Source organism: Oncorhynchus tshawytscha, linkage group LG30 (assembly GCF_018296145.1).
Source record: "Oncorhynchus tshawytscha isolate Ot180627B linkage group LG30, Otsh_v2.0, whole genome shotgun sequence".
NCBI lineage: Eukaryota > Metazoa > Chordata > Actinopteri > Salmoniformes > Salmonidae > Oncorhynchus > Oncorhynchus tshawytscha.
The window spans coordinates 15871570-15890231 of NC_056458.1; the positions used below are offsets into that span (position 1 = coordinate 15871570).

Sequence of the window (18662 nt, forward strand, 5' to 3'; positions counted from 1 at the left end):
CCATGGCGTGATCAGGGATTTCTATTGGAAAAGCAGTTTCTGCCCATCTTCATACTGTACTGTCTTTGCTACGGCTACTCCTCGACGATTGACATATACATATTGATTAACTGACAACAAATCATTCGTCGTTTATGGGGGGGGCTAATGCAATTCTAGCCCCCATGTGGTGACGAAGTATTATTTCAAGCACCTGGTTGAAAATATTTGGTCGTGGTTTGGTGAATGGCGTTAGAAATTATAACTTCTCGGAGACTGGCATATCTGCATTATCGCACGTGCAAAAGGTAATGTAACTAGCTATTGGTTACGTTGGTGGTTAAACTGGTTTGAACGGTTAAAACGGTGCATCAAGTTGCGGAGATCAACCAGTGTATTCTCCGTTCAATTATTGCTTCAATCCGAGATGAAACGTACCGTGGGCGTGGCTCCCTATTTTCGTTTGGACTAGCTAACTAACATCGGCAGCAGCTAAATCAGGTGAGGCTGCACTCATTCACCACAAAACATCTGATGAGGATGACTAAAACTCCAGTGACCACAGCTCGAGCCCGAGGAGCAAGGGGGATATGAACCACAGTTGCTCAAACGCTTCGGAGGAGCCAGTGTGGTCGGCGAACGGGAAGACAGACTCCACAAAACATGCTGATTTCCCCTCACATTGCGAAACCGTACACGAAAATGTTCCACAACTGGTGGTCACGTGTGACTCGAGCCGAATTGAATTGGAGGCCATGAGCGGGCTCTCCGTTGGATCTCATCCCGACGAGGAGTCGATTTGCTCGGACAGTGGGTTCGGGGGCTCCCCCGCGTCTCTTCTCCTCAGAAAACTGTCAAACGCCTCATCGTCTGTGTTGTCACCAGCCTCGTCTTTTGAAGAAAATGAGGAGGACCGCGGCTGTCCTGATGAGGTCCCTCGGGTGAGTGTTGGTGGTCATGATAATGATTATAATGCTCTATCAGCTGCCATATGATTGGACCAATCGGCTTGAGTCTATGTAACGTTCTGCTCAGGAAGATGCATGTGTCATTAGAATATATCATACCAAAACATCTTTGATTGTATAATTAGAACTGGTTTTGGTTCAACAGTTCTGCTTAGTTTAGTCTGAACTGATGGAAATGAGGGCAAAGTGTGACTTCTGCAGTCCCAGTAAATTTCCATCTGTCATGATGTCTGTAAATCTTATGCTTTTTAAACATTTTATTTTTTATTTTTACTGCTGTGGAAGCACTAGTGCTGGGTGGATCTGTAAACATTGACACAGAAACTGTAAACACTTGTATCCTAGGTGCCCACTCTACCTACCCCTCTCCTCATCCCTCTATACACAGACAGAGGCTCAAAGCCTGAGACTGTATAGGCTGAGCTGGGGATAGGATATGTTTATCACAGAACAAGGAGCCACGGGCCTCCCGAGTGGAGCAGCGTTCTAAGGCATTGCTAGATGTGTCACTACAGACCCGGGTTCGACCCCAGGCTGTGTCGCAGCCTGCCGCGACCAGAGACCCATGAGGCGGCGCACAATTGACCCAGCATCGTCTAGGGTAGGGTTTGGCTGGCCGAGATGTCCTTGTCCCATCTAGCGACTCCTTGTGGTGGGCCGGGCGCATGCATGCTGACTTTGGTCGCCAGTTGTACAGTGTTTCCTCCGACACATTGGTGCGGCTGGCTTCCGGGTTAAGCGAGCAGTGTCAAGAAGCAGTGCAGCGTTTTTGGGGACGCATGGCTCTCGGACCTTTGCCTCTCCCGAGGCTGTACAGGAGTTGCAGCGATGGGACAAGACTGTAACTACCAATTTCTCACGAATTTCATGATACCAAAAAGGGTTTAAAAAAAAGAGCAATGAGTCAGATATTTCACTGGATGTATAAGTGTGAAGCATCCGATTGGCCTTTCCACTCACTACTAAATATAGTGATGAGAGGAAGCCCAGTGGCGGCAGTGGGAGAAGATGGCGTGAGATGGATTTTGGCTGACATTATTCTTTTTATCTCATTGATGAAACATTTGATCTCAGTTTTCTGTTCCCCAAGCTATAATCTGTTAAGAACAGAGTAAGTTTGTAGATTTTACCCATTGCCCCAAAAATTTAAAATTGCTTTGTTTAGAAGAAGCGCAAGGGGCGAATTGCGTTACTGTTCACTTCAGAGTAGGCGCCAATAGGCTCTTGCTAGCTCGCGCTCGGCTCTGCCTTCCAACTTGCTTGTTCTGCCCACTGACTAATTTGTTCCTATTGGTAATGACAGGCTGTGGTCTGTCTTGTTATAAAACATCTTTGGTTTTGTCATGCTAGTAGGCCTTTTAGGGCATTAGAGTATTAGACTATATGGATAATATTAGAAACTGGACAAAGATGGGACAGGCATTCTTTGAAATCTCATTGTATTTATATGGTAAACATATAGTCTAGGCAACTAAGGTTTGAAGTACAATAAGGTTTGTTCAACTCAACTTGAGGTGTGGCCTCCTTGCCAGGGGGTTTTGTAATGTTTAGTTTCAGGTGTAGCTGCAGGCCACTGCATACATAGAGAACAGGTTGGGCAAGTATTTCCACAGATCCCCCATCTGTACATATTTCCAGGGGACACGTTTAGAGTATTGTCAAACTACAGAGACTTAGAGCAGAAGAATAGGAACTCAATAAAAGAGACATGTTAGCACCTTTTTTATTTAAAAAAAATGTAATAAAAAAAAAGAGAACTTTGATGTAAACAATGCCAGAGTGCTGCTGACAATTCCCTATGAAGTGACCTGCTGTAAAGAAGCAAAAAATAACAGCAAATTTAACAGATGGCTTTTATTGATTAGTGTTTAGGATACTGTTAATCCAAGTCTGTTGTGGTGTCTACAGACTTGGATTCTCATGAAAACCATTGAGAAATAAACAGCACAACGTGGAAGTGTCAATTATCACTTACCAAAGGCCATGGAGGAAAAAGTGACGCTGTCAGAACATTCAGACAGAAACAGCGTTAGACAAACAGGACAGACCGGCCATCTGTGAATGACTCTGCACATACTCACTGGGCTACTTTAACGTGTGTTGTGGTCCAGAATTGTCTCAAGTTCATCACAGCTTTCAACAAAACAAGTCCAGCAGCCTGTAAATGATTGAATGTGTGCAGATGTTACACAAGATCCCAGCCCAACCCCTCTTACATGTCTTGGCTCAGTCTGGTGGCCAATGGTTGTTTCCATAGAGACACTCGGCCATAGGTCAAAGTTGTGTGATGGAGTTTGAGGTTGTCGCTCTCATGACAGTGTCTCTCAGTAAAGTCACAGGGGAGCAGGACAGACAGGAGTGAATGTAAGCTGGAGGTGTTGTACTGTACACTAAGGAATGAGGTGTAATTGCACGATTGATTGCTCTCCCCATGCAGAGTGTCACATGGAAGAAACCCAGAAGCACAGGGACCTCGTCTCCCCTCTCAGTGCCCCCCAAGAAGCCACAGCCCTGGGTGCAAGTAGTCGGACATGCAGGTTGGTTCTGTCTGACTTTTTCTTTAATTGATCAACTTTTTTTAAACCATTATTTAACTAGGCAAGTCAGTTAAGAACAAATTCTTATTTTACAATGACGGCCTACCCCGGCCAAACCCTCCCCTAACCCGGATGACGCTGGGCCAGTTGTGCGCCGCTCTATGGGACTCAGTGATGCAGTGCCTTAGATGCAGTGCCTTAGAATGCTGTGCCACTCGGGAGCTGACTTCTGCCTTTCTGTATAGTTAAGTTAGTCTTTCTTGCTGGCTTACTGCTAATAGGAGATGGCTGTGTAGTACCAATGTGTTTTGAGAGTATAACATGCCCCCCCCTTGCCCCCTCTTGTGGTTGGTGGTCCAGGGAGTTTCCATGCAGGGGACTATGGGATGCTGCTGAAGCGCTACACTGAGGGAGAGCAAAAGTGCCTGCAGAGGCTAATGGAGGACTCTCTGAGACCCTTTGTGCCAGGCTACCATGGAGTGGTGCAGCGTGCCGAGCAGGACTACAACATGATGGACGACCTGCTCACACACTTCAACTCCCCTGCCATCATGGATTGCAAGATGGGCACCCGGTGAGTGAGTGTGATTTAGAGACACTGGGGGCTGGAAATATTTGCCAAAAAAACATAACTTATTTATGTAAGTTTTCAGACCCCTTGCTATGAGACTCGAAATTGAGCTCCGGTGCATCCTGTTTCCGTTGATCATCCTTGAGATGTTTCTTCAACTTGATTGGAGTCCACCTGTGGTAAATTCAGTTGATTGTGCATGATTAGGAAAGACACACACACAGGTCCCACAGTTGATAGTGCATGTCAGAGCAAAAACCGAGCCATGAGGTTGAAGGAATTGTCCGTAGAGCTCCGAGACAGGATTGTGTCAGCACAAATCTGGAGAAAAGTACGAAAAAATGTCTGCAGCATTTAAGGTCCCCAGGAACACAGTGGCCTCCATTCTTAAATGAAGGAAGTTTGGAACAGAGAAGGTCCTTGATCAGCCAGGTGACCAAGTACCCGATGGTCACTCTGACAGAGCTCCTCTGTGGAGATGGAGAACCTTCCAGAAGGACAACCATCTCTGCAACACTCCACCAATCAGGCCTTATGGTAGAGTGGCCAGACAAGCCACTCTTCAGTAAAAGGCACAGGATTGCCCGCTTGGAGTTTGCCTGAAGGACAGAGAAACCAGATGATCTGTTTTGATTAAATCAAAATTGAGCTCTTTGGCCTGAATGGGAAAAATGAATGTACAGAGAGATCCTTAATGAAAACCTGTTCCAGAGGGCTCAGGACCTCAGACTGGGGTGAAGGTTCACCTTCCAACAGGACAATGACCCTAAGCACACAGCCAAGACAATGCAGGAGTGGCTTCGGGACAAGTCTCTGGATGTACTTAAGTGGCCCAGCCAGAGCCCGGAATAGAACCCAATCGAACATCTCTGGAGAGACATGAAAATAGCTGTACAGCGACGCTCCCCATCCAACCTGACCAAGCTTGAGAGGATCTGCAGAGAAGAATGGGAGAAACTCCCCAAATACAGGTGTGCCAAGATTCTACCCTAGAAGACTCGAGGCTGTAATCTCTGCCGAAGATGCTTCAACAAAGTACTGAGTAAAGGGTCTGAATACTCATGTAAATGTGATTATATATTTTTAATTTGTCTAAACCAGTTTTTGCTTTGTTATTGGGTATTGTGTGTAGATTGACTGAGGGGGGTCAATTTAATCAATTTTATAATAAGGCTGTAATGTAACAAAATGTGGAGAAAGTCAAGGTGTCTAAATACTTTCCGAATGCACTGTATAATCCAAAACATGATATTTTTAGAACTATTGTTTGATTGCATTTTCATGCAGGTCTATAGGGAAGGCCTAATGTAATTTTTGGTAGTTAAAAATTACACAAAATGCATATCAGGTCACCCTCCCAAATGAGTTAATTTCAACTGGACACTAGAAAAGTCCAGAAACATAGGATTTGGAGATGTTTTCTTTTAATTCATTTTCTTAGTGTCTCATGTGAGCTGCACTGCAACTCAGTTCAAATCAAATCAAATCAAATTTTATTTGTCACATACACATGGTTAGCAGATGTTAATGCGAGTGTAGCGAAATGCTTGTGCTTCTAGTTCCGACAATGCAGTAATAACGAACAAGTAATCTAACTAACAATTCCAAAAAAAACTACTGTCTTATACACAGTGTAAGGGGATAAAGAATATGTACATAAGGATATATGAATGAGTGATGGTACAGAGCAGCATAGGCAAGATACAGTAGATGATATCAAGTACAGTATATACATATGAGATGAGTATGTAAACCAAGTGGCATAGTTTCCTGTATTGTAAAGTGCACCAGTGTATAGGCCCTTAGTTGACTATAAAATGTAGACCACAAAACCCATTTAATGAGAAACAAGTTATTCATGTGTTTGATAACATTACAGAGTCTCTCAGGGGACCCACATGGTCCCTGACCCCAAGTTTGGGAACCACTGCAATAACCTCCCTCTGCTTGCTTCCTCTCTCTGTGTATCTCCTTTGCCTCCTGCATTGCAGCGCAGCCTGCCATTGGATTTCTCACTACTCTGTAAAGAAAAGTTATTTTGTGAGAATTTATAGTAGCCTTTTTTTCAAAGATTATAGCTAGCTTAATTTCTGTCAACTGCTCCTGCTGAGGTCAGGCTCCGTTTAACGTTAACTTGTAACTTCATCCTTCTAGCCAGCTAGTTGTACAGTGAGCTATCTGGCTAACAGTAGCCAGAGCACCGTTAGCTAGCCGTCTGACTGAAATATCAGCAACTATTTACCAATTGTACACCCATTCCCTGAAGTCAGGTTTTTTGTTTGTTTGTTGGATGTCTGTTGACACGGCAGGAGTCAAAGGATGTTAAAAGAATCACCTTAGACCGCTGCGCTACTCGGGAGGCTTAACGTGCTTGAGGTGTCACTACAGACCCGGATTCGCAACCAGGAGATGGCACACAATTGGTCCAGGGTTGTCTGGGTTAGGGGAGGGTTTGTCCGTTTGGGATGTCCTTGTCACATCGCTTTCTGGCAACTCCTGTGGCGGGTCGGGCGCATGCACGCTGACCCAGTCGCAAGGTGTACGGTTTTTCCTCCAACACATTGGTGCGGCTGGCTTCCAGGTTTAGCGAACAGTGTGTCAAGAAGCAGTGCGATGTGGCAGCGTCGTGTTTCTGGGGACGCATGGCTCTCGACCTTCGCCTCTCCCGAGTTCCATCGCTGCAACTTCTGTACGGACAAGACTGTAACTACCAATTGGGGAGGAAAAAATCAAATGTATGAAGAAAAAAAACCTCCTTATGTCTGGCATTTCGCAAGACCATTGTCAGCAGCGTCTCTCTCTGCCACTTGCCAGCGTTGGTCTGGCCAGAGGTAGTTTGTTTCACATCTCGGCTTGTAACTTGGGCATTGTTTGCCGTTGGGCAGAGTGGTAAATGAAATGCGCTGCTGACAAGGCACATCCCGGGGGAGCAGGCGACCACAATGAGCATACCTGAATTATGATTTCACTCGTTCGCAGAGGCAGGCGTGTCTAGAATATTAGCTTTCTGAGATTTGATCAATGCTGGGAACGCAATAATAATAATAAGTGGGTAAACTATAGTTAACAGAATAAAAAGGTTAGTGAACACTTTCACAAATTAAAAAAAACAAAAGTGCGGAAATGGTGATTACATGCGTTTACCCTCCAGTACATCCCTGCTTGTGTTGAGTATGTATGTGATATTAAGCTGTCTGCTCTGTTAGGACGTACTTGGAAGAGGACCTGGCGAAGGCTCGGGAGTGGCCCCAGCCTCGTCAGGACATGTATGAGAAGATGGTGGACGTGGACCCAGAGGCCCCCACTACAGAGGAGCGAGCACTACAGGCAGTACTCAAGACCAGATACATGCAGTGGAGAGAGACCCTAAGCTCCACCACCACTCTGGGCTTCCGCATCGAGGGACTCAAGGCACAGACACGCACGCACAGACACACAAACACAGACACACAAACACAGACAGTCTGGGGAAAGTGAACTGAGTAAGTTGAGCCTGCTCTGAGGTTGCCCAGGTGTAAAAATCCCCATTGTTTAAGTCACATGTGTCAAACACAAGGACACATTTCTATCAGGCAGCAAGCACTGCCAACTGTCTGTGTGCCAAATGGCAGCGCGTTGCCACACATGCCCCTCCTCCCAGACCCACACACATGAGCCAGCCAGTGTGCAGTTCATATCATTACTAATGACAAGGACCGAATCTTCTACCAGCTAAATGTCATTGCTAAGTTTAATTTCCATGTGAATAAAGGATTTGCACGCTAGTATAAATTACTACTAAAGGACACACGCTAGTATAAAATACTACTAAATGACACACGCTAGTATAAAATACTACTAACTGACACACGCTAGTATAAAATACTACTAAATGACACACGCTAGTATAAATTACTACTAAATGACACACGCTAGTATAAATTACTACTAAAGGACACACTCTGGTATAAATTACTTCTAAATGACACTAGGGCACACGTGAGTATTTATGGAGTCATAAATTGTCATCTACTTCATGTAATTACAGCCTGAATTCAATGTGGCTTTCACTCGCTGTGGAGTGAAAGTGCACAGACATGCCACAGTCCTAGGTTTCTAAAGCTTGACAATGAATAACCAAAAGAACAAACCTATAACAAAACACCATTACGAAGGAGAAACATGTAGGCCTATTACAGCAACATTTGAGCAGTAGCCGGCTGACTACTCAACTGCAACAAGTTGAGCAGTACACAGTACACTGTCCTGAACCTTATTCGCTGTTACTAGCCGGCTACCTCCCGGTACTCAACCCTGCTCCTTAGACTGCTTTTCCCTATTTATATAGTCATTGAACACTGGCCACTTTTAATAATGTTTACATTTTTACCCACTTCATATGTATATACTGTATTCTAGTCATGGCTCATCCTATATAACTCCTCCTGTACACACCTTTACTATTCATATACTATCTCTACAGTGCTGTCAAAGTATAAATACCCCTTGACTTATAGCACATTTTGTTGTTACAGCCTGAATTCAAAATGGATTAAAATAAAATAGCACCCATCTACACACAATACTCAATAATGACAAAAGTGAAAATGTTTTTCAAATTTGATAAATCAAATACAGAAATATTTAATTTACATAAGTATTCACACTGCCTGAGTCAATGCATGTAAGAATCACCTTTGGCAGCGGTTACAGCTGTGAGTCTTTCTGGGCAAATCTCAAGCGCTTTGCTGTACAATATTAGCCCATTTATCCTTTAAAGCTCTGTGAAGTTGCTTGTTGATCATTGCTAGACAGCCATTTTCAAGTTTTGCCATAGATTTTCAAGCAGATTTAAGTAAACTGTATCTAGGCCACGCAAACATTCAATGTCGTCTTGGTAAGCAACTCCAGTGTATATTTGGCCTTGTGTTTTAGGTTATTGTCCTGCTGAAAGGTGAATATATCTTCAGACTGAACCAGGCTTTCCTCTAGGACTTTTCCTGTGCTTAGCTCTAATCCGTTTCTTTTTATCCTAAAAAAACACCCTAGTCCTTGCCGATGACGATCATACCCATAACACGATGCAGCCACCAACCAAGTATGAAAATATGAAGTGGTACTCAGTGGTGTTGGATATTCCTCAAACATAATGCTTTATATTCAGGATGTTTCTCTCTCAGGCTGATACAGAGAGACTCATCCATGCTTTTTTTACAAGCAGGCTTGACTACTGTAATGCTCTCCTGTCTGGTCTACCCAAGAAAGCCATTGGTCATTTGCAAAACATACAGAATGCTGCAGCACGGGTACTGAGCAAGACCAGACGGAGAGCACACATCACACTGGTTTTAAGGTCTCTGTACTGACTGCCTTTGAGTTTTAGAATTAATTTTAAGATTCTTCTATTGGTTTTTAAATCAATCCACGATTGGGCACCCCAATATGTCAGACAGGCTTTTAAGATACAGTGGGGGGGAAAGTATTTAGTCAGCCACCAATTGTCTTGTCTTGTCAATGTCTGAAATGTGCTGTGTAAATAAAGCTTGATTTTATTTGACTTTAAAACAGTTTAATAGCTGTGATGGGAGAATTTAGGATGGATTAACAACATTTTAGTTACTCCACAGTACTAACCTAAATGACTGACAAGAAGGATGCCTGTACAGAATACAAATATACCAAAATCCTGTTTCCAGTAAGACACTAAAGTAAAAACTGCAAAAAATGTGGTAAGGGAATTATATTTTTAGGATAAAAATAAACTGAATAGAGCTAAGCACAGGCAAAATCCTAGAGGAAAACTTGGTTCAGTCTGCTTTCCACCAGCCACTGCGAGATTAATTTACCTTTCAGCAGGACAATAACCTAAAACACAAGGCCATGTGTTGCTTACCAAGATGACATTGAATGTTCCTGAGTGGCCTAGTTACAGTTTTGACTTAAATCATCTTGGAAAATCTGTCAAGACATGAAAATGGCTGTCTAGCAATGATCAACAAACAACATGACAGAGCTTGGAGAATTTTAAAAGAATAGTGTGCAAATATTGCATAATCTAGGTGAGCAAAGCTCGTAGAGACTTCCCTAGAAAGAGCCACGGCTGTAAACCCTGCCAAAGGTGATTCTAACATGTATTGACTCAGGGGTGTGAATACTAATGTAAAGGAGATATTTCTGTATTTGATCATTAAATTTGCAAAAATGTCTAAACATGTTTTCACTTTGTCATTATGGGGTGTTATGCGTAGATGGCTGAGAGAGAAATCTATATGAATCCGTTTTGAATTCCGTCTAACACAGCAAAATATGGATTAAGTCTAGGGGTAGGAATACTTTCTGAAGGCACTATAGAGATAATATGGACAGTATATTTATGTAAAAGGTGTGCAGTAGTTTTTAGTGAGCCATGACTAGAATACAGTATATACATATAAAGTGGGTAAAATGGTATGTAAACATTTATTGAAGTGACCAGTGTTCAATGACTATAGGGCATAGCCGTCTCTAAGGTGCAGGGTAAAGTACAGGGTGGTAGCAGGCTAGTTACAGTGACTAAGGTTCAGGGTACTGTACTGGGCGTAGGCCTGGCTAGTGGTCAATGTTTAACAGTTTAATCGCCTGGAGATAGAAGCTGTTTATCATTCTCTTGATCCCAACTTTGATGCACATGTAGTCTCCTCCTTCCTAGATGATAGTGGGGTGAACAGGCCGTGGCTCTGGTGGCTGAGGTCTTTTGATGATCTTCTTGGCCTTCATGTGACACTGGGTGTTGTAGATGTCCTGGAGGGCAGGCAGTGTGCTTTGATGATGTTTTGGGCTGACCACACCACCCTCTGGAGAGCCCTGCGGTTGAGGACGGTGCCATTTGTATTTTTTATTTAACTTGGCAAGTCAGTTAGGAACAAATTCTTATTTACAATGACTGCCTACGCTGGGCCAATGTTGCGCCGCCCTATGGGACTCCCAATCATGGCCGGTAGTGATACAGCCTGGAATCGAACCAGGATGTCTGTAGTGACGCCTCAAGCACTGAGATGCAGTGCCTTAGACCGCTGTGCCACTCGGGAGCCCCAATTGCTGTACCAGGCTGTGATACAACCCGACATTATGCTCTCACTGGTGCCTACCTTCACCACTTGGGGTCAGCTCCTCAGGAAGTCCCGGGCCCAGATTCACAAAACCTTCTTAAGAAGAAATGTCGTCTTAACTGCAAATTTTTCCTAAGCTATAGTTTTATGAAAGAAGTTAAGCAAAGTTTCTATTCTTTAAAAAGGTTATTGGAAATGTTCTTGAACTATTTCTTATGTTTATCCTTAAGCAAGAAGTTACAAAATTAGGATCTTGAAAATAAAGTTATTGGATTTGTTCTTTATTCCAATATAGCTAAACCCTTAAACTCAGGGCAGTGAGAGAATAAGATCATGAAAGCAATTGAATTGTTTAATTCACCCACAAACTTTGTCTGAAAGTTTCAGTATTGATTATTATAAACCCAAGAACATGTTTTAGAACAGTAATCTCAGTACAAATATGCTAAAATGATTGCCATTGCTAGCTAAGAAGATGGTTAAGAAAATATTTGAGAAGTTCATAAGAAAATCATTAAATCTTAGTTTAAGTGCAATTCATCAACAATATCCTATCTTTTTCTTAAGAAGCTTAAGTTTTTTTTTTTGCATAAAAAGTGTTTTCTGTGAGTCTAGACCCAGTTCCACAGGGATGGGTTCAGACTCAGGCCCCTGAGCTTAGTGATGAGCTTGGAGGGAACTATGGTGATGAAGGTTGAGCTGTAGTCAATGAACAGCATTATTACATAGGTATTTATATTGTCCAGGTGGGATAGGGCAGTGTGCAGTGCAGCGGCGATTGTGTCGTCCGTGGATCTGTTGAGGTGGTATCTTTAACTAGCCTCTTGAAGCGCTTCGTGATGATAGAAGTGAGTGCTACGGGGCAATAGTCATTTAGTTCAGTTACCTTCGCCTTCTTTTAATTTTTTTTTATTTTACCTTTATTTAACTAGGCAAGTCAGTTAAGAACAAATTCTTATTTTCAATGACTGCCTAGGAACAGTGGGTTAACTGCCTGTTCAGGGGCAGAACGACAGATTTGTACCTTGTCAGCTCGGGGGTTTGAACTTGCAACCTTCCGGTTACTAGTCCAACGCTCTAACCACTAGGCTACCCTCCCCCTACCCTGCCGCCCCAGGGTAGGTAGGTACAGGAACAATGGTGGACATCTTGAAGCAAGTGGGTACTACAGAATGGGATATGGAGATTTTGAATATGTCTGTGAACACTCCAGCCAGCTGGACTGCACATGCTCTGAGGACGCGGCTTGAGATGCCGTCTGGGCTGGCAGTCTTGCGAGGGTTAACTGTGCCTTGTAACTGTAGCAATGATCATGAGTTTGTGAATATAGCCCAGGAGATGTTGACAAAATTTCGGTAGCCTTTTCCTCAGATTTCCTTTGTTAAAGTCGCCATCTGCAATACATGCAGCCTCAGGATATGCAGTTTCCAGACCTAAATGTGATTCCCTGAGGATGTGTAGCCTAAAGACCGGTGTATATAAAGTTACCCGTTTGGGCTCGAATGTCTAATCCAGTTGGCACATAGTCCAGTGCAGTTCCTTGAGAGCCGTCGTGGTGTCTGCTTGGGGGGGAATATACACGACAGTGATGATGACCAAAGAAAATGATCTCTGGAGGTAATGCGGTCGGCATTTGATGGTGAGATATTACAGATTGGGAGAACAAAAGGACTTGAGTCCCTGTACGTTACCACAATGCTATTGGTCTTTCTCACTCATGATTCATGATTCATTCATGATTATCCGTAATCATGGTAGCATCCACATTAGTGTTGATGTTCAGAAACATATTATATTCTTAATTACAATAAAATGAACTCCAAAATGACACTACATTATTTACCATTAATTTCTAGAGTCACAATCTTGATATAGTCATTGTGTGCTAGGAATATGTGGCCAAAATATTAAACTTTTGACTACTATAATATACATTTAAGTGAATTTGTCCAAATACTTATGACAAATTCAAAATGCATTCATTTCTAAATGGTAAAACGTATATGAAAATGCCCTCAAATAAAAAGTGACAATCTGTAATATCGCCTCATTTGAAACAGCATCCAAAATGCTGTAGTATAGAGCTAAATTAAGCGTTTTAGCTGCACTTTTCAGATAAATATGTAGGGGAGTGTATCACAGAAGTTTTACCTGCTGTACTAGAAGTGTAACTTTTGTTCAACGTGAGCCACTGTATTATTGCTCTACAGTGTGAGTCACTGTCTTATTGCTCTCCAGCGTGAGCCACTGTCTTATTGCTCTCCAGCTTGAGTCACTGTCTTATTGCTCTCCAGTGTGAGCCACTGTCTTATTGCTCTCCAGCTTGAGTCACTGTCTTATTGCTCTCCAGTGTGAGTCACTGTCTTATTGCTCTCCAGTGTGAGTCACTGTCTTATTGCTCTCCAGTGTGAGCCACTGTCTTATTGCTCTCCAGTGTGAGTCACTGTCTTATTGCTCTCCAGCGTCACTGAGTCACTGTCTTATTGCTCTCCAGTGTGAGTCACTGTCTTATTGCTCTCCAGCTTGAGTCACTGTCTTATTGCTCTCCAGTGTGAGTCACTGTCTTATTGCTCTCTTGAGTCACAGCTTGAGTCACTGTCTTATTGCTCTCCAGCTTGAGTCACTGTCTTATTGCTCTCCAGCGTGAGTCACTGTCTTATTGCTCTCCAGCGTGAGTCACTGTCTTATTGCTCTCCAGTGTGAGTCACTGTCTTATTGCTCTCCAGCGTGAGTCACTGTCTTATTGCTCTCCAGCGTGAGTCACTGTCTTATTGCTCTCCAGCGTGAGTCACTGTCTTATTGCTCTCCAGCGTGAGTCACTGTCTTATTGCTCTCCAGCGTGAGTCACTGTCTTATTGCTCTCCAGCGTGAGCTGCGCATCCGTCTTGAAAATGGAACCAGAGTTTAGTTATATGTTCGGGCAGCGCAGGTATTTTAGGATTTTATGGCGCTGACCTGCTCACTTCCAGGTTTCGTTGAAATGAATAAAAGCATCTCATGCGCTGCAAAAGTTGCAGGTCCAATGTTAGCAAGCCAGTAAAACTGTTTGCATTTGAACAACTATTTTCACATCTTGTGACTATAATCTTCGGCTTCCCGAAAATACTCCGGACTTTATCTGAAGTTTATCTTGGCCATGTTCTGTTATAATCTCCACCCGGCACAGCCAGAAGAGGACTGGCCACCCCACATAGCCTGGTTCCTCTCTAGGTTTCTTCCTAGGTTTTGGCCTTTCTAGGGAGTTTTTCCTAGCCACCGTGCTTCTACACCTGCATTGCTTGCTGTTTGGGGTTTTAGGCTGGGTTTCTGTGCAGCACTTTGAGATATCAGCTGATGTACGAAGGGCTATATAAATACATTTGATTTGATTTGATTTTGAAGTGCCTTTCAGATGTAAATGTCCCTGAGGATGTGTAGCCAAAAGACTTGTGTATATAAAGTTACCCGTTTGTGCTCGCATGTCTAAACCATTGTTAAATCCTTGTGTAGAAGGCTGATGGTGTGTGCAACACAGACTTTAAAAGGACCAAGAGCAGAGAAGAGGTGATGCAGGCACTGCAGGACTTTGTGGGTTGCAACACCCTCATTGTGGTGAGTGTTTCTCTTTCTCTTAAAGCTGAAATTTGCTTAAGGTGAAACAGAGCCACTGTTCGCCCCGGGCGTCTATTTGTTTTTTTGTTAATTAAACAGAAGAGCAGAGCATCCAGCATTGTGATCAAAAATATTTGCAGTACCTCCTCTGTTGTTCTATTGCCCATATAATGATGTGCAGTGATGTCAACGGGGGGGAGTGTTTGTTGTTTGGAGTAACTTATTTTTTTGTAGAATCGCAAATGGGACGTTTTACCAAGTATATATTCCAGCTTTAATCTTACCCCCTTTTACCTTTGTCTTCCTCTCTCAGGATTATAGATCTCTTTCTCTTCTCTTTCAGAAGGGATATCTGAGACGAATGAAGGATCTTCGACTGGTGTTGGAGACATCCATCTTCTTCAGAACACACGAGGTAAGCCATTTTCCACTGCTTTCATGGTATAATGCATGCTTTGCATGTCTTGATGCTAGTCTCTGAATGGCGAGGTGCACACTAACATCTGTTTCTCTCTACAGGTGGTGGGCAGCTCCCTACTATTTGTGCATGACAGTACAGGGAAGACAGGAGTATGGATGATTGATTTTGGGAGGACTGTCTCCCTGCCGCCGCCTCTCACCCTGGACCACCGCACCCCCTGGATAGAGGGCAACCGAGAGGATGGGTACCTGTGGGGGCTGGATAACCTCATTGATGTCCTGACCGATATGCTGCATCTCACCTGAACTGAACCTCACTCTTGAATGATTGACACAGGACCTCATCCCAACCAAAACAGCTTTTCCCACATGAACCAAACTTTTACCTGAGAGGGTTGACAAACGAGAGACTGTTCACATATTGGACTCGGATTCTGTGTTGGGCTTTAGGGGGTACTGGTCTACCGTCTGTGGCTGTAATGAAGGCAATGGGAGAGGAACAGAGGTGTATGTGGTGGACAAAGGAAAATAGTAGCACTAGTTCCTCAGAAGAACTATACTACAGCAATGCAAAATGAAACACTGCCCTTTTATCATCTTCCACATAACCCCCCCCCTCCAAAACAAATTCTGCCATTTTGTTCTATTACAATTATACTTAATAATCATTAGCTCTAAGTGTTTCTTACTCCAAGTTTGAGGGCTGTAGGACCTAAACAATTAATGTTGATACTATACTATTATACATAATGGAGTGGCCCTTAATAGAGGACTCGTAAAACCTCTGCGAACTGTGTTAATGAACACTGCCTTCAAGTTTGTTTATTATATACTCATGATATACAGTGCATTCGGGAAGTATGCAGGCCCCTTGACCCTTTTCCACATTCTGTTACATTCCAGCCTTATTCTAAAATGGATTCAATATTTTTTTCCCTCAAATCTACACACAACACCCCCTAATGACAAAGCAAAAGCAGGTTTTTAGAATTATTTGCAAATGTATAAAAATGACATGATACTCATTTACATAAGTATTCAGACCCTTTACTCAGTACTTTGAAGTACCTTTGGCAGTGATTACAGCCTCGAGTCTTCTTGGGTATGACTCTACAAGCTTGGCACACCTGTATTTGGGGAGTTTCTCCCATCCTTCTCTGCAGATCATCTCAAGCTCTGTCAGGTTGGATGGAGAGCATCGCTGCACAGCTATTTTCAGGGCTCTCCAGAGATCGATTGGGTTCAAGTCCGGGCTCTGGCTGGTCCACTCAAGGACATTCAGAGACTTTTCCCGAAACCACTCCTGCGTTGTCTTGGCTGTGTGTTTCGGGTCGTTGTCCTGAACCTTCGCTCCCAGTCTGTGGTCCTGAGCGCTCTAGAGCAGGTTTTCGTCAAGGATCTCTCTGTACTTTGCTCTGTTAATCTTTCCCTCAATCCTGACTCGTCTACCAGTCCCTGCCTACATTTTATTTAATACATTTTTGAATAATGCTGTAATGTAACAAAATGTGTAAAAAGGAAAGGGTTCTGAATACTTTATGAATGCACCGTACATAGTGCAACGAAATACTTACTTGCAGGTTCAGCTCACGACAATAGAAATTAAGTGAAGAATTTTTTGGGGGGGCCATAAATATAATTCAAGGCGGCACTCGGACAAATTGTGAATTTACATGTGCCAGGGAATTGTGCAATAATAAATAGACATTGTGCAGTAATATAAATAGGTGTGCGTGTGTGTGTGAGTCCATGTGTGGTAGGGTGCAGGGAGTCTGTTGTTCCGGCAGTCAGTCCCGGTTCAAGAGTTAAGTAGTCTGTTGGCTTGTGGGTAAAAACTGTCTCTGAGATGGTGGTCCGGGAACAGACGGTAACGGAGTGAATAGTCCATGGCTGGGCTGAGCGGGGTTCTTGTCCTGTATGGAGGGGAGCACGGTTCCAGTGATGTACTGGGCAGTCTTCACCACCCTCTGAAGGGCCTTGCGGTCGTGAATGGAGCAGCTTCTGTACCAAGCCGGGATGCAGCCGGTCAGGATGCTGTCGATGTTGCTGCGGTAGAATTAGGAGAGGACCCAGGGGAGCGTGCCGATTTTCTTCAGCCACCTGAGAAATTAGAGGCGCAGTTGCACCTTCTTGACCAGGGCTGTGATGTTGTCTGTCACTGTGAGGTTCTCTGTGATGTGGACGCAGAGGAACCTGAAGCTGCTGACTCCACTGCAGTGTTGTTGAATCCCTGCTTCCTGAAGTCGGCAATCAACTCCTTTTGTTTTGCACCACACATTTATCCCCTTCTTTGAGAGAGAAACAGCCTAGTTATCCTGTAAGGATGTGTGACTTTAGAGGGCAATGTAGGACCCAAACAACATGCTTCCAGGCATAGAGCCTAGTGGGGTATCCTGCAGGCTGAAACAATGACAGCATTTGTGAATCTTAAATATCCAAAATATAATCCGACAAGGGGAGTTCTTCACTTGCACAAAGTGCCACTGCACAAATACTTTTCTATTGATGAGACTGTTATGGTCCCCCCCCCACTATACAGTACAACTAAGATATGAAGGCAAAGGCCAAATGTACAACTATAAGTGTGTTGATGGATTTCGTAATATTATGTGAGTAGCAGTTCATCAAATTGGCAGATTGAGATGTCCTGGAACTGAGTTGAACAACTGTGATATTTTGAGCAATGTCTGCAACTGGTTTCTTAGACCAGGCTACCTAAATGGAAGCCATTCAAATGTGGACCAACTCTTGTCTTGCGGTAATTGCTGTCCTGTGTTATTTGTCAGGCTCACACCAGTTTCAGTCAGCTGCTATGACAAATGCATACTGAAGAGGTTGCTGTACAAAAATATTTTTGTTTGTAACTGGTTCTAAATGAAAAATAATGCTAGTTAACTTTGGTAAGAGATGAGGGCGTTGCTGCCGCTGAAGCCGGACAGGATGTTGCCCCACGCTTTAGCAAAACACCTGGCCAAGCCCAGCCTAATTTCCCTCAGCATGTTGTCACATCAGTCCCAGATCTCCACGTTCCTCCCAGGGCCAGACCTTGATCAACAGCTTTCCCCCTCAGTTCCACTCCTTCACCCAGCCGCACACTGAAGACGTCAGCAAGCATTGGCTGGGCGTCAAACTTATTTAGCAGGCTGCCTATGTCCCAGCTCCATGTCTACACGTAGCCTGTGGCATTACCTGTGTAGCAGTAGCGTTGCAGCCAGTCTGTTGATACAGTGCAGCATAGCCCGGCTGCAGCCAGTCTGTTGATACAGTGCAGCATAGCCCGGCTGCAGCCAGTCTGTTGATACAGTGCAGCATAGCCCGGCTGCAGCCAGTCTGTTGATACAGTGCAGCAGAGCCCGGCTGCAGCCAGTCTGTTGATACAGTGCAGCAGAGCCCGGCTGCAGCCAGTCTGTTGATACAGTGCAGCAGTGCAGGGAGCAGCCGTTTCAGTCCCGCACTCTCACCAGCCCCAGGGGTGTCTGAGGGGACATCCAGAAGCCCCAGAAGGCAATGAGGCACATGCTTCTGGTCA

At 43.9% G+C, this 18662-nt stretch overlaps 1 protein-coding gene across 2 annotated transcripts; it reads left to right on the top strand.

The window, feature by feature from the left end:
- The first annotated feature begins 177 nt into the window (after nt 1–177).
- On the top strand, nt 178–15751 carry LOC112228700 (inositol-trisphosphate 3-kinase C-like). Of its 2 annotated transcripts, none has more exons than XM_024394245.2 (7): nt 178–920; nt 3385–3484; nt 3845–4058; nt 7262–7466; nt 14612–14713; nt 15027–15128; nt 15233–15751. In XM_024394245.2, exons 1-7 carry the CDS (start codon nt 570–572, stop codon nt 15437–15439), a joined length of 1281 nt encoding a protein of 426 aa, XP_024250013.1. In that variant the 5' UTR covers nt 178–569; the 3' UTR covers nt 15440–15751. The 2 variants fall into 2 exon arrangements, with proteins under 2 accessions (XP_024250013.1, XP_024250014.1); XM_024394246.2 differs by having other exon boundaries at nt 180–920; nt 15057–15128.
- Nucleotides 15752–18662: the final 2911 nt, after the last annotated feature.